General features: G+C 45.9%; 1 protein-coding gene across 3 annotated transcripts in view; it reads left to right on the top strand.

Annotated features, from left to right (window-relative positions):
• LOC112226979 (solute carrier organic anion transporter family member 5A1) overlaps positions 1 to 15,211 on the top strand; it is a 31,273-nt gene extending 16,062 nt beyond the window's left edge. For all 3 annotated transcript variants that reach the window (XM_024391722.2, XM_024391720.2, XM_024391721.2), the window contains exons 3-10: positions 2,545 to 2,677; positions 3,032 to 3,249; positions 4,012 to 4,176; positions 7,132 to 7,330; positions 9,036 to 9,195; positions 10,110 to 10,351; positions 11,372 to 11,436; positions 12,758 to 15,211. In XM_024391722.2, coding sequence (XP_024247490.1) covers positions 2,545 to 2,677; positions 3,032 to 3,249; positions 4,012 to 4,176; positions 7,132 to 7,330; positions 9,036 to 9,195; positions 10,110 to 10,351; positions 11,372 to 11,436; positions 12,758 to 13,230 — 1,655 coding nt within the window. In that variant the 3' untranslated portion in view covers positions 13,231 to 15,211. The remainder of the gene's footprint in view (positions 1 to 2,544; positions 2,678 to 3,031; positions 3,250 to 4,011; positions 4,177 to 7,131; positions 7,331 to 9,035; positions 9,196 to 10,109; positions 10,352 to 11,371; positions 11,437 to 12,757) is intronic.
• Positions 15,212 to 16,036: the final 825 nt, after the last annotated feature.

The raw sequence follows: 16,036 nt of genomic DNA, 5'->3' as shown, positions 1-16,036 counted from the left end.
GTTTGCTTGTCATTAGTCCTGCAGCACACACTAGACTACTGCAACACAATTTCCCCTGCCATGACCCCTCAAAAGAGCGAAGATGTGGTGGTTCACGGGAATAAAAAATATGTGCTGTATTTGGATATGGATTAGCGATTGTCAAGGATGCACAGAAATTCCAAAATGTGTGTTTTTAGTTAAGATTATTTGCTTGAAATATGTGATCTATAGGCTGTGAGCTTCATAAGCTGTTTATTGATTAAATATTTAGTGAGAATCACAACAGATTTTGTACCCTATTGTAGCTCTTAAAGGTGCTGTAGCCTACCTAGGGTGTACAATGTTCAATTACAGCATTATTTATTCTGCAGTTATTCTATTGCTATTCTGTTACCAGTCAAATGTACATGTTAATAGTACAGTCGTGGCCAAAAGTTGAATGACAAATATACATTTTCACAAAGTTTGCTGCTTCAGTGTCGATAGATATTTTTGTCAGATTTTACTATGGAATACTGAAGTATAATTACAAGCATATCACAAGTGTCAAAGGCTTTTATTGACAATTACATGAAGTTGATGCAAAGAGTCAATATTTGCAGTGTTGACCCTTTTTCAAGACCTCTGCAATCCGGCCTGGCATGCTGTCAATTAACTTCACATCCTGACTGATGGCAGCCCATTCCTGCATAATCAACGCTTGGAGTTTGTCAGAATTTGTGAGTCTTTGTTTGTCCACCCGCCTCTTGAGGATTGACCACAAGTTCTCAATGGAATTAAGGTCTGAGGAGTTTCCTGGCTATGGACCCAAAATATGGCTGTTTTGTTCCCCGAGCCACTTATCACTTTTGCCTTATGGCAAGGTGCTCCATCATGCTGGAAAAGGCATTGTTCGTCACCAAACTGTTCCTGGATGGTTGGGAGAAGTTGCTCTCGGAGGACATGTTGGTAACATTCTTTAATCATGGCCGTGTTCTTAGGCAAAATTATGAGTGAGCCAAACTTCCTTGGCTGAGAAGCAACCCCACACATGAATAATCTCAGGATGCTTTACTGTTGGCATGACACAGGACTGATGGTAGCGCTCACCTTGTCTTCTCCTGACAAGCTTTTTTTCCGGTTGCCCCAAACAATCGGAAAGGGGATTCATCAGAGAAAATGACTTTACCCCAGTCCTCAGCAGCCCAATCTCTGTACCTTTTGCAGAATATCAGTCTGTCCCTGATGTTTTTCCTGGAGAGAAGTGGCTTCTTTGCTGCCCTTCTTGACACCAGGCCATTTTCCAAAAGTCTTCACCTCACTGTGCGTGCAGATGCACTCTCACCTGCCTGCTGCCATTCCTGAGCAAGCTCTGTACTGGTGGTGCCCCGATCCCACAGCTGAATCAACTTTAGAAGACGGTCCTGGCGTTTGCTGGACTTTCTTGGGCGCCCTGAAGCCTTCTTCACAACAATTGAACAGCTCTCCTTGAAGTTCTTGATGATCCGATAAATGGTTGATTTAGGTGAAATCTTACTGGCAGCAATATCCTTGCCTGTGAAGCCCTTTTTGTACAAAGCAATGATGACGGCACGTGTTTCCGTAACCATGATTGACAGAGAAAACAATGATTCCAAGCATAACCCTCCTTTTTGTCTGTTTTTTGAACTGAATCAGCATGACAGAGTGATCTCCAGCCTTGTCCTCGTCAACACTCAAGCCTGTGTTAACGACAGAATCACTGACATAATGTCAGCTGGTCCTTTTGTGGCAGGGCTGAAATGCAGTGGAAATGTTTTTGGGGGTTTCAGTTCCTTTGCATGGCAAAGAGGGACTTTGCAATTAATTGCAATTCATCTGATCACTCTTCATAACATTCTGGAGTATATGCAAATTGCCATCATACAAACTGAGGCAGCAGACTTTGAAAGACCTTTGGCCACGACTGTATATTCTGATTACAATTATCATGTCTCATTTTATTAGCTTCCAAAATGTAAGTACATATATCTAGCTGTCCAATAACACATTCTGATTGAATGGCTTGTCCTGCACTTTGTAAAAACCTGCATGTTGGAAAAAGATCTTGGTTCCTTGCTATGTTTAGAGATGTTTAATACAAAGAGGACTCTGTCCACAAAAATAAGAGTTGAGTCTTCATTCAAAGGCAACGGCAGTTTTGAATACAAAGATAACTGAGTTATTTCGTTTTTTTTTTTTCTCCCCCAAGAGTTCACCGAGATCAGTTATTTAAAGAGGACCATCTGTGAAAATACCCTTAGATGCTTCACATGACTGAGTCAGGGGTAGAACATAGGCTTCCGCCCCAAATTGCACCCTATTCCTTATAGTTCACTACCTTTGATCATAGTTCACTCCTCTTGACCAGAGCCCTATATCGGGACTATGGTGCCATTGGACGCACCCATGCTCTTGATTCTCCGTTCTGTTGATCCATTCTCTTCGCACCCATGCTCTTGATTCTCCGTTCTGTTGATCCATTCTCTTAGCACCCATGCTCTTCTAACCCATTCATTTACATGTCCATTTGTCCTGATGCCTCACGCCTGTTTCCCTCTGCAGCTGTCATGTATGTGATGGGAGCCCTGGGTCCGGCTGCTGGGTACCTGCTAGGAGGAGTTCTCATTGGCTTCTACGTAGACCCCAAGACTGTGGTCAACATAGATCAGAGCGACCCTCGTTTTATTGGCAACTGGTAATGTTCCAGACTTTTCACTGAATATGTTAAATTATGAGATTAAATAAAGATATTAGCCATTTCCATGTTTGGTTGCCATATGTAAATACGATTGGATATATTAGAAATGTACATGTTAGCTTGTCAAATGGTGTCTGACTTTGAAATGCATATTACTATTGTAGTGTTCCATGGTGTGTTTAATGTGGGGTTTGTATGTTGTGGGAATGTGCTATTGAACTCAGTGCAGATAATAGGATAGATTGTCTTAGACACAGTTGTATACATAATAAATACTGTACATTACACTGAACATACATTTAATTTTGTAACTAATATAGGGCCTAAGCTAAACCCTCCCTGCTCTCTCAGGTGGAGCGGATTCCTGCTCTGTTCTGTCGCTATGCTGCTGGTCATCTTCCCCATGTTCACCTTCCCCAAAAAGCTGCCTCCCAGAAACAAGAAGAAGAAGAAGAGGAAAAAGATCAGCCTGGACAACGTGTCCAGTGATGATGAGATCACCAAGGAGAAGACCAACAGCAAGAGCCAGACGGTTACATCGTCCATGGGCTTTGGGAAAGACATCAAAGGTATGCTATACAGAAAGCAGATGCGTTCCAAATGGCACCCAATTCTCTGCGTCAGGGCTGTTCATCCTGGTCTGAAACACTGTTTTCATCCTCTCCTTCTAATCAGGGACTAATTCAGACCTGGGACACCAGGTGAGTGCAATTAACTACCAGGTAGAAACAAAGTGTTTCAGCCATCCAGGACCAGAATTGAACAGCCCTATGTGCCCTTGTCAAATGAAGTGCACTATATATAGCTAGGCTAGGGTGCAATTTGGGGTGCTCACTGAGGCTATTATTAGAAGCAGGGTTATCTTAATGACTCTTGCCTCTCATACTATTACTGATGATAGTCTATCAGCGCTCGGCATGGTTTGTTGCTGCCACAGTCTGCTATATACAGCTATATAATATATAGCTGGAGCTGAACTGCTGTCACACAAACATTTTTATTACACAATAATCAAAGCTCATTGCCACTTTTTTTTAATGTTCTAATAAAGTCCACTTCATTAAGCTACTACTGTATGGTGTTTCATACTAATCTGGGCAGGTGAAATGTAGTTCCTTTTAAGGTGATGCGTAATCTGAATAGGAAGTGAATTACATTATACATAATCCTTTGTCTTCCTGGTGAGCAGATGTGCCCTAGGATAACTCCATAATATAATTGGACCTTCAGCCTTTGAGTCTGTCTGTGATGCTCATTTAGCTAATGTGCTGTGTTTTCTCTTTTTCTCTTTCCCACTCCTTCTCTTTCTCTCCCTCCCTGTCCCTGTGTAGAGCTGCCTAAGGCTGCAGTGAGGATCCTGAGTAATGTCACCTTCCTGTTTGTGAGCCTGTCCTACACTGCAGAGAGCGCCATCGTCACCGCCTTCATCACCTTCATACCAAAGTTCATAGAGTCGCAATTCGGCATCCCAGCGTCCAGCGCTAGTATCTACACAGGTAAAGGCGCCCCTAGCATCTACGCGGGTAAAGGCGGCCCCTAGCATCTACGCGGGTAAAGGCGCCCCTAGCATCTACGCGGGTAAAGGCGCCCCTAGCATCTACGCGGGTAAAGGCGCCCCCTAGCATCTACGCGGGTAAAGGCGCATCCCCTAGCCCCTAGCATCTACGCGGGTAAAGGCGCCCCCTAGCATCTACGCGGGTAAAGGCGCCCCCTAGCATCTACGCGGGTAAAGGCGCCCCTAGCATCTACGCGGGTAAAGGCGCCCCTAGCATCTACGCGGGTAAAGGCGCCCCCTAGCATCTACGCGGGTAAAGGCGCCCCCTAGCATCTACGCGGGTAAAGGCGCCCCTAGCATCTACGCGGGTAAAGGCGCCCCCTAGCATCGGGTAAAGGCGCCCCTAGCATCTACGCGGGTAAAGGCGCCCCCTAGCATCTACGCGGGTAAAGGCGCCCCCTAGCATCTACGCGGGTAAAGGCGCCCCTAGCATCTACGCGGGTAAAGGCGCCCCCTAGCATCTACGCGGGTAAAGGCGCCCCCTAGCATCTACGCGGGTAAAGGCGCCCCCTAGCATCTACGCGGGTAAAGGCGCCCCTAGCATCTACGCGGGTAAAGGCGCCCCTAGCATCTACGCGGGTAAAGGCGCCCCCTAGCATCTACGCGGGTAGCAAAGGCGCCCCCTAGCATCTACGCGGGTAAAGGCGCCCCTAGCATCTACGCGGGTAAAGGCGCCCCCTAGCATCTACGCGGGTAAAGGCGCCCCTAGCATCTACGCGGGTAAAGGCGCCCCCTAGCAAGGCGCCCCCTAGCATCTACGCGGGTAAAGGCGCCCCCTAGCATCTACGCGGGTAAAGGCGCCCCTAGCATCTACGCGGGTAAAGGCGCCCCCTAGCATCTACGCGGGTAAAGGCGCCCCCTAGCATCTACGCGGGTAAAGGCGCCCCTAGCATCTACGCGGGTAAAGGCGCCCCCTAGCATCTACGCGGGTAAAGGCGCCCCCTAGCATCTACGCGGGTAAAGGCGCCCCCTAGCATCTACGCGGGTAAAGGCGCCCCTAGCATCTACGCGGGTAAAGGCGCCCCCTAGCATCTACGCGGGTAAAGGCGCCCCCTAGCATCTACGCGGGTAAAGGCGCCCCTAGCATCTACGCGGGTAAAGGCGCCCCCTAGCATCTACGCGGGTAAAGGCGCCCCTAGCATCTACGCGGGTAAAGGCGCCCCCTAGCATCTACGCGGGTAAAGGCGCCCCTAGCATCTACGCGGGTAAAGGCGCCCCCTAGCATCTACGCGGGTAAAGGCGCCCCTAGCATCTACGCGGGTAAAGGCGCCCCTAGCATCTACGCGGGTAAAGGCGCCCCTAGCATCTCGGGTAAAGGCGCCCCTAGCATCTACGCGGGTAAAGGCGCCCCCTAGCATCTACGCGGGTAAAGGCGCCCCTAGCATCTACGCGGGTAAAGGCGCCCCTAGCATCTACGCGGGTAAAGGCGCCCCCTAGCATCTACGCGGGTAAAGGCGCCCCCTAGCATCTACGCGGGTAAAGGCGCCCCCTAGCATCTACGCGGGTAAAGGCGCCCCTAGCATCTACGCGGGTAAAGGCGCCCCCTAGCATCTACGCGGGTAAAGGCGCCCCTAGCATCTACGCGGGTAAAGGCGCCCCTAGCATCTACGCGGGTAAAGGCGGCCCCTAGCATCTACGCGGGTAAAGGCGCCCCCCTAGCATCTACGCGGGTAAAGGCGCCCCCTAGCATCTACGCGGGTAAAGGCGCCCCCTAGCATCTACGCGGGTAAAGGCGCCCCCTAGCATCTACGCGGGTAAAGGCGCCCCCTAGCATCTACGCGGGTAAAGGCGCCCCTAGCATCTACGCTGGTAAAGGCGCCCCCTAGCATCTACGCGGGTAAAGGCGCCCCCTAGCATCTATAAAGGCGCCCCTAGCATCTACGCGGGTAAAGGCGCCCCCTAGCATCTACGCGGGTAAAGGCGCCCCCTAGCATCTACGCGGTAAAGGCGCCCCCTAGTACGCGGGTAAAGGCGCCCCCTAGCATCTACGCGGGTAAAGGCGCCCCTAGCATCTCGGGTAAAGGCGCCCCCTAGCATCTACGCGGGTAAAGGGCCCCCCTAGCATCTACGCGGGTAAAGGCGCCCCCTAGCAACGCGGGTAAAGCGCCCCCTAGCATCTACGCGGGTAAAGGCGCCCCCTAGCATCTACGCGGGTAAAGGCGCCCCCTAGCATCTACGCGGGTAAAGGCGCCCCCTAGCATCTACGCGGGTAAAGGCGCCCCCTAGCATCTACGCGGGTAAAGGCGCCCCTAGCATCTACGCGGGTAAAGGCGCCCCTAGCATCTACGCGGGTAAAGGCGCCCCTAGCATCTACGCGGGTAAAGGCGCCCCCTAGCATCTACGCGGGTAAAGGCGCCCCCTAGCAGGCGCCCCCTAGCATCTACGCGGGTAAAGGCGCCCCCTAGCATCTACGCGGGTCAAGGCGCCCCCTAGCATCTACGCGGGTCAAGGCGCCCCCTAGCATCTACGCGGGTCAAGGCGCCCCTCTAACATCCCTCTAACTGTACTAGAGTTGCAATCTGAAGCGCATAGCTTGGAATACAGGTCTGTTGGATCTAAATTACCTCTAGCTTCACCACATAGATCAAATAGAAGTCCGAGCCTTCCCATTCCTCACAAGCACCTCCGTCTGGGACTCGCACTCACTACTCACTACTTGACCATGTCCCAGATGCCCCCTTTATTTGAGGAGGTGTCTTAAAGCTCCCTCACCACTCCCCTAGAAAGGAGTATCTACTCTGTCATGTGTACTTTGGATGGTGAGTTTGTAAGTGAACAGAAGGCTGAAGTAAATTCTGTTGTAGAATTGTATACGTGTAAATGTGAAACAGATTGCCGTGATCTAATCTTTCCGTTCTAGAGAACACCATTGACCATCTTTCTTGTGCTGGCCCAGGTGTGATCATCGTGCCCAGTGCTGGGGTGGGGATAGTCCTGGGGGGCTACATCATTAAGAAGCTGAAGTTGGGAGCCAGAGAGTCAGCCAAGCTGGCCATGATCTGTAGTGGAGTCTCTCTGCTCTGCTTCTCTACTCTGTTCATAGTGGGATGTGAGAGCATCAACCTGGGAGGCATCAACATTCCATACACCACCGGGTAAGATGCAGACCGCCCTCCTTTCTTTCCTTCACTCAATATCCCTCTCTGAATCTTTTGATTCTTTCTCTGCAAACATTCCAGCCTCCAAAAAACAATATCAAAGAATTAAGCAATGTTTGTTTGTACACTCAGCAGTGTGTATGCATTTGTGGTGAAGGTCATGATAAAGGCAGAAGGCCCCTGTGGCTGTCACCAGACTGAACAACTTTGATGTATGAAACTGTTATCTAGAATTTGAGGCTGATCGATATGCGATTTTTGGGTCCGGTACTGATTTTAGGAAGGCAAAAGTCACTGATTACCGATATCTGCCGATTTATATAGTTTTTTAGAGGTGGAATAAAAGACAGACAAATTGACACATTGTGCTCAAAAGGATTAACAAGATACTCTAAATTATGATGATTTATTTAAGAACATTTTATTTGTGGTTTAACATGAAGAAACTATGTATCCTCTATAAATACAACCCTTGTTTATTTTACCTTCCTGGGGACCATGTAAAAATGTGTATATCGATGGAAGTGGATAAGAAGTATGCAAAAGTGTTTGTGCTAAACTACCACAAGCGGTATCTGACTGACGAATTAAACTTTGTCTCAAGGTAAATCTGAAACTACACCGTTAACAAATAAGCATTGAAATGCAGTAGCATGCCATTCAAAAAGGTACCACTAGGTGTCAGCATTTGTCTTGAGTAGATTTACTACAGCGTTTACAACAGTCGAAGGTCATGTAAACAAACACTTGATGACACCTCTGTGGTTATGACAAGCACAAGCTTGTCTTACAGAAAGCACATATACATTACACAGTTATTCAATATAAAATATATTGGCTAGATTTCAACTTCAAATTGCATGTGCCGATGACAGAAAACGTTTATGCAGCCAAATGCTTGTCGCACTGGTTTTAGTCACACATTCTAATTTAGCTAGCTAACATTAGCTTCTTAGATCTGCGCCAACTGTCTTGCTGTTTGCAGATTGTATATTTCAGGAAAAACTAACCAAATAAGCCCACTAGATAACATAATGGGGCCCAGAAAGTAACAGCATAGATATGTATTACTAACCCAAGATGCTGTACTTCATCTGTATTGTTTAGTGGGAGAAAATTAGGCATAGAGGGCAGAACAAGCAAGGATGTGGGCAAAGTCAAGCATGAGCTAACGAGACCCGATTGACGTGTTGTAGTGTGTCATTGCATTTTTCCGTTAGGGAATGCCATTTTTATTTTTTTTTACTTTGGTAAAGCGTTATGTTCGTGCAAATAAAGTCATTAAAAATCCTACAATGTGATTTTCTGGATTTTTTTTCTCATTTTGTCTGTCATTGTTGAAGTGTACCTATGATGAAAATTACAGGCCTCATCTTTTTAAGTGGGAGAACTTGCACAATTGGTGGCTGACAATACTTTTTTGCCCCACTGTATAAGTGCCCTTGTTCTGGGAAATGTCAGTGTAAATGTGCCGATTTGAATAGCAGCACGGTAAGATAGTCTGACTTAATATTATGTTTAATCAGTCTTCGGATAAAGCTGTGATGGACATTTTCCTCTAAGGGTATTTTGGTCATCCCTCTCCCTTTCTCTCTCACCACCTCTTGCTTTATCTCCCTCTTCCTATACTCTCCCCCTTCATCTCCCTCTCCTTCCCTATACTCTGTCTCTATAAATAATATATCTCTCTCCCTCTCCTCAGTCCTACTCTGACCATGACCCATCGTAACCTGACTGGAGGGTGTAACGTGAACTGTGGCTGTAAGATCCATGAGTATGCGCCGGTCTGTGGTTCTGATGGCATCACATACTTTAACCCCTGCCTGGCAGGCTGTAGCAGTGTGGGCAACGACAGCAAAGGAGTGAGTCACGACAGTAGGATTGCAAAATGTTAACTTAATGGTAACAGGTTTTCCTGGATTTCCTACTTATTCCCTCTAAATTCCAGAAATTTTCCAAATAGGATTTCTGAGAATTTGGGGAAAGTTACACAACTTTGCAACCTAAAGCTAACCCTAAGGGCTCAGACACATCAATAGTGTTTGCTGGCCAAGAGTACTTAGCACCTCTGAACGTAGTTTGCAAACCAAGTGCTCACCGATTTTACGTGTGGAATCGTGTGAAAAATGTCTGCAGTGAGATGTCCACAACGGGTGGTCCCTAAAACACAGTGAGCTGAACGATCGGCAGATCAACATTCAGAGTTATATGTGTGTGTGAGAGCATTAAAGCTAAGGCCAGGAGTTATTCTTGGCCACCGTGACTTAACCAGTAAAAACTACACTGTTAGGCCCTAGTTATAGCTAACTGTCACGAACCGGCTCGAAGTTTGTAACAAAAGGGAGACAACGTGGAGACGAGGAATAACAAAATATATTTATTAATAAAGTAAACTAAATACAATGATGTGTGTGTAATCGGTAATCTGCAGTGAAAGTGAGTTTTTGCATGCATAAATGTGATAATGTGGGGTGTTGAAAGGTGCCAAAACAAACAGGTGTCCCATGTCGCTGACGACCCTCCCGGCTCCGCCCACCGGCATCCTAATAAGGAAAACAAGAGCGAAGAGAAATACAGCAGACAGAGTGGGAGGGTCGTCACACTAACTGTTCATAGAACAAACATTCGTGAAGCATCTATTTACAGTGTACAGCCCACATTGGTAGTACTTGAATAACACTCTCCTAGTGGTACGCACAGTTGCTCCCTAGACGTTCACATCTAAAGTACAATAAGATGAGCTGAGTGTGATGCTTTGTGTCCCTCCCTTTCTCAGATCCGGAACTACGCAGACTGTGCGTGTGTCCAGAGCAGACAGGTCATCACCCCCTCCTCCAACGGCCAGGGCAACCAGCTGCAGCTGGTCATCGTCAAGACCTACCTGAATGAGAACGGCTACGCCGTGTCTGGGAAATGTGACCGCACCTGCAGCACACTCATCCCCTTCCTCATCTTCCTCTTCATCGTCACACTCATCACCGCCTGCGCTCAGCCCTCCGCCATTATCGTCACTCTCAGGTATAGACCAAAAGAAAGCACACTTGCAGTGCATTCGGATAGTATTCAGACCCATTCACTTTTTCCACATTTTGTTACGTTACAGCCTTATTCTAAAATTGATTTAAATACATTTTGTTCCTCATCAATCTACACACAATACCCCATAATGACAAAGCAAAAATATAACAAAAACAGAACTTATTTACATAAGTATTCAGACCCTCTGAAATTGAGCTCAGGTGCATCCTGTTTCCATTGATCATCCTTGATGTTTCTACAACTTGATTGAAGTCCACCTGTGGTAAATTCAATTGATTGTACATGATTTGGAAAGGCACACACCTGTCTATATAAGGTCCCACAGTTGACGGTGCATGTCAGAGCAAAAACCAAGCCATGAGGTCAAAGGAATTATCCATAGCGCTCTGAGACAGGATTATGTCGAGGCGCAGATCTGGGGAAGGTTAACAAAAAATGTCTGCAGCATTGACAGTCCCCAAGAACAGAGTAGCCTCCATCATTTTTAAATGGAAGAAGTTTGGAACCACCAAGACTCTTCCTAGATCTGGCCGCCCGGCCATACTGAGCAATCGAGGAAGAAGGGCCTTGTTCATGGAGGTGATCAACAACCCGATGGTCACTCTGTCAGAGTTCCTCTTTTGGAGATGGGAGAACCTCCCAGAAGGACAACTATCTCTGAAGCCCTCCACCAATCAGACAGAAGCCACTCTTCAGTAAAAGGCACGACAGCCCGCTTGGAGTTTGCCAAAAGGCACCTAAAGGACTCTCATACCATGAGAAACAAGATTCTCTGGGGACTATTTCATCCATTTTAGAAGGCTGTAACTTAACAAAATGTGGAAAAGGTCAAGGGGTCTAATTACTGTCCAGGTGCACTGTATAGACACACCTATTTTGTAAGGGTTGATGTATGGACCCATCCCGGTACAAAACAAAATACACAAACAAGAAGTTGTGTGAAGTAGTAGTTGTATTGTGAGCACTCTTCACCGGTTTCATCCCTTTTTTTCTCTCTAGGTCAGTAGAAGAGCAGGAGAGACCCTTTGCACTTGGGATGCAGTTTGTTCTCCTCAGGACCCTTGGTGAGGGATGCAGCTTGGCTAACCAGGGAAATACACTGAATACAGTCATGTGCCATTCTGAGAGGTTGTTTTTTTTAGTTAAGTGTGATCTGACTCTGTCCATGAGGAGTAGTTAAAGGGGAATGTCATTTGGGAAGACCCATTTCCTGTCAGAGTATTACTAAGAGGAAAAGGAATTTAAAAATATTCTCTGCATTTTCACACCTTTCACTTTGGAATGGTGGGCCACTGCTGTTAAATGAATGTAGGGTAAACACTGGAGTGGTGTCTCTTGTGATGCTTAAACCATCCACTCTGCACTCAGCTTTCAGCAACAAAGTCGAAGGAAAACTTAGTTTTACCAGAAACACTTTCCCAGGTGTTTAAGATAACTGCAAAAACATAATTTGCACAGAAGTAGCTAGCCTGTAATGTTAACATTAGTTATGCTAACCAAACAAGAATGTTTACAATGCCATGGCTTAATGCCTCTAGATTCAACACAATTATTTTAATCAGAAAACAACTTCCATTCCATATAGCTACAGTTTTTGTTGTAGATCTCATTTCAAAAGATGAAAACAAATTATCCCAACTCTATTGTAGTAGCAGCTTGTGACGAGTTCATGTTGGACATGGATAAGAACTAGCCAAGGCTAGATCTAATATTTGTTTGTTTATTTTTTTAACCTTTTATTTATTTAACTAGACAAGTCAGTTAAGAAAATAACAAATTATTATTTACAATGATGGCCCACCCTGGCCAAACCCTCCCCTAACCCAGACAACACTGGGCCAATTGTGCACCACCATATGGGACTTCCGATCACGGCCGGTTATGATACAGCCCAGGATCGAACCAGGGTCTGTAGTGACGCCTCTAGCACTGTGATGCAGTGCCTTAGATCGCTGCGCTACTCTGGAGCCCGAGCTGTATGGTATTTTACCTTAATTTATATCGGACCAAGCTGAGTTTTTATTTTGTTTCCTAACCCTATAATCAAAATATATTACACCTACAGCCCAATGGAATGAGTTCTAAATTGAACCTCTTTTAAATAGGGTCAAATTTGAACTATTTCTAAAATAAATTAATACAGAAACCTTTGCGATCATCTAGCTACATTTAAAAAAATCTCTTAACAGCCCTAATTGCTGATATTAAATATCTTAAGATGAAGTTCAAAACTTGCTGTAATTAGGCTGAAGATATTAGGTTTTTGAAATGGGAATATGTGTTTGGCTTCTTGCTCTGAAAGATGTTCTTCCTTCCCCTCAGCCTACATCCCTATACCAAACTTACTTCTGCTGTGTTCTAACTGTTCCTCTCCTCTCTCCCCAGCCTATATCCCTACTCCCATCTACTTTGGGGCGGTGATCGACACCACCTGTATGCTGTGGCAGCAGGACTGTGGTGTCCACGGCTCCTGCTGGGAGTACGACGTCACTTCCTTCCGCTTCGTCTACTTCGGCCTGGCTGCCAGCCTCAAGTTCATTGGCTTCATCTTCATCTTCCTCACCTGGTACTCCATCAAGTACAAGGAAGAGCGTCTGGAGCGCTGGCTGAAACACCTCTCGCCCATGGACACGGTCAGCGACCTCATCTGCCACGCCGGAGGTCACAAGGGGCACGCCCGTACCCGCTCCTGTCCCGTAAATATACCACGCAACGAACCTCTCATCATCCCCATCCTCAACAGGGGCCTCAGCAGCCAGAGCTGCCCGGGAAACAGCCTGAAGAGCCTGAAAGCAATAACCCCGCCGGCCCCTCGCCCTCCCACTCGCTCTCTAGAACAGGTGTCTGCCCGTATCTGAGTGCTGGGTGTTGTTTCCAACCATCTCCAGCCCTCCCTGCTAGCCACAGACTGCAATGTGTACCTTTCTCATTCTGGTTCTCACTTGTATGGTATTATAGTGTGTAAACACACACTCACACACACAGGCACTGGATGTCACTCAAACAGTCAGCGGTTGGTCAACACATATACAGGAAGACACTGGGATGGGTACCTCGACTTAGCTAATCTCCTCTTCCTTCTGCCTAGTATGTTAGTTTGCTTTTTTGTTTTCATCATGGAAGTGAATGTGTATTATCCCTGCATATCATTTCTTTAGAAAATTGCATGTGTGATCTTAATGATGGTATTATGGGATGGTGCTATGTGAAAATGACATGAATAATATCCTACATTGCTCAGTTTTATTGTTAATTCTGAGACCTCAGCAGGATGAGGTAAGAAGCTTGGCCGGCTAGCACAACTAAATCCTGTACTATGCAAGGTCTTTTTGCCCTATTATACAATGGCTAGCAGTATTAAAGGCACACAGGAAGTGTTGCCTTCCCTTCCCATACAATGTGCAAACGTCATTCAGCATTGCCCCATACCTGCGTGTAATGATGACTGGTTGACTTGGAAAGGATATTATTGAAACATTTGGAATTGGTACTTCTTCTCCTGTATTCTGTGGCAACCTCATAGACAGGCCCACAAATACTTCCCTTGCCGTAGTTGTAGTTCAGACAATTGGCTTGCATCCTAAATGGTTCCCTAATACCTATATAGTGCAATACATTTGACAAGTGTTAATATACCTTTGGTCAAAAGTAGTGCACTACATGGGGAATAGGGTGCCATTTGGCATGCATACAATGTTTTAACCAACCAGACCCCCTGCTGGCTCTGGTGGAGAAGTCCAGACCATTGCTGCTGGTGCCAAGAGACTGCTGTGCTTCCCATGATCAGCTAAACCACACACCACTCTTTCACATAAGTTATTGTCAGTATTTTAGTGGCCTGTCAGACTTCACCTCACTTTTGAGCGAAGCCTAGGAGTCTGAGGCTATCAGTTTAGTTCAGTCTGTCTGTACCACACCAAGCATGAGTAAAAGGTATGGATGTATACATTTAATGCATATACCAGTAGCGCAACTTCTCCCATATACTGTGTAACCGAGCCACATTATCATTTTTAAACAATACTCTTTAGGGAATTAGTATAAAGTCCAACTACTCAGTATGTCTACCATACAGCATGTGCTACTGAACCACTGTCGGTGATTTCAATCATGGCTTCTGAGGTTGTTTTGCCTTTTGGTGTAACCCTTTTTTACTAACTCAAACTAAGTCAGACTAATTGTTTAAACCGTGCTAAGTCGAGCTTAGGGCTGTGAGTTCCTAAACTCCCACAGCTCCGTAATCAATAAGATTACATGGATGGGGGGGCTGATTCTAGATCACCACTTCTACTTTAAGACTTGATACAGAAGGCCCATGAGCTGGAGGGCAACAAGATTGTTGAAACATTCAGGTAGCTTGTGGGTGTAACATGCAATATTCAAGTACGTATTGCTGTTAGTTTTGCAGGGTGTTTGCGGACACCTGCTGGTCAGATGTAGTAAGCAATATTGTAGAAAGACAAATTAAACTAGTGTTTTCCAAAGTGAAATAACTAGGCAATTATTTGGTGGGATAATGAACATTTTCAGTTCAATCTAACACTTTAATGTTGGAAGTTAAATTGTGTTTTTCTATGTACCTATGTTGAGTTTGGGCAGTTGGGACAGCACTTACATGATACGATGTGGCAGTTGGGTTAGAGTTAATAGCATTAAAAGCTCTGATTTGAGTGGCCTTTGGGATATTATACTGAACTAAAATATAAACGCAACAAATGTAAATCAGATTTAGTCACATACTTACTTACGAGCCCTTAACTCTATTTCTTAAATTGCATTGTTGGTTAAGAAAATATTGACTAAATAAACTCAAGTAAAAAATAAAAACATGCAACAATTAACAATTTTACTGAGTTACAGTTCATATAAGGAAATTGGTCAACTTAAATAAATTCATTATGCCCTAATCTATGGATTTAACATGACTGGGCAGGGGCACAGCCACGGGTTCGCCTGGGTGGGAATAGGCCCACCCACTGGGGAGCCAGGCCCAGCCAGTCAGAATGAGTTTTTCCCCGCAAAAGGGCTTTATTACAGACCCATACTCCTCGGTTTCATCAGCTGCCCGGATGGCTGGTTTCACACGATTCCGCAGGTGTAGAAGCCAGATGTGGACGTCCTGGGCTGGCGTGGTTACACATGGTCTGTGGTTGTGAGGCTGGTCGGAGGTACTGCCAAATTCTCTAAAATGACATTGGAGGCATCTTATGGTAGAGAAATTAACATCAAATTCTCTGGCAACAGCTGTGGTGGACATTCCTGCAGTCAGCATGTCAATTGCACGCTCCTTTAACTTGTTAGGCCGGTTGTCCCCAGCACAGGGTGCACCTGGGTATTGATCATGCTGTTTGATCAGCTTCTTGATATGCCACATCTGTAAGGTGGATGGATTATTTTGACAAAGGAGAAATGCTCACTAACAGGGATGTAAACAAATATGTGCACAACATTTGAGAGAGAAGCTTTTTGTGCATATGGAACATTCCTGTGATCTTATTTCAGCCCATGAAACATGGGACCGACACATTTACATGTTGCGTTTTGTATTTTTGTTCAGTATATAAGATGTTGCCGATTTTAATATGGAAAGTGACCATAACTCTTTATAACTGAATGATTAAGTGATTTTTAAATGATTAAACTGACATTGCAATGTTATTCTAG

Source organism: Oncorhynchus tshawytscha, linkage group LG28 (genome assembly GCF_018296145.1).
Source record: "Oncorhynchus tshawytscha isolate Ot180627B linkage group LG28, Otsh_v2.0, whole genome shotgun sequence".
Classification (NCBI taxonomy): Eukaryota; Metazoa; Chordata; class Actinopteri; order Salmoniformes; family Salmonidae; genus Oncorhynchus; species Oncorhynchus tshawytscha.
Note: the sequence above shows the minus strand (reverse complement) of the source record. Positions and strands in the feature narration are given on the sequence as shown.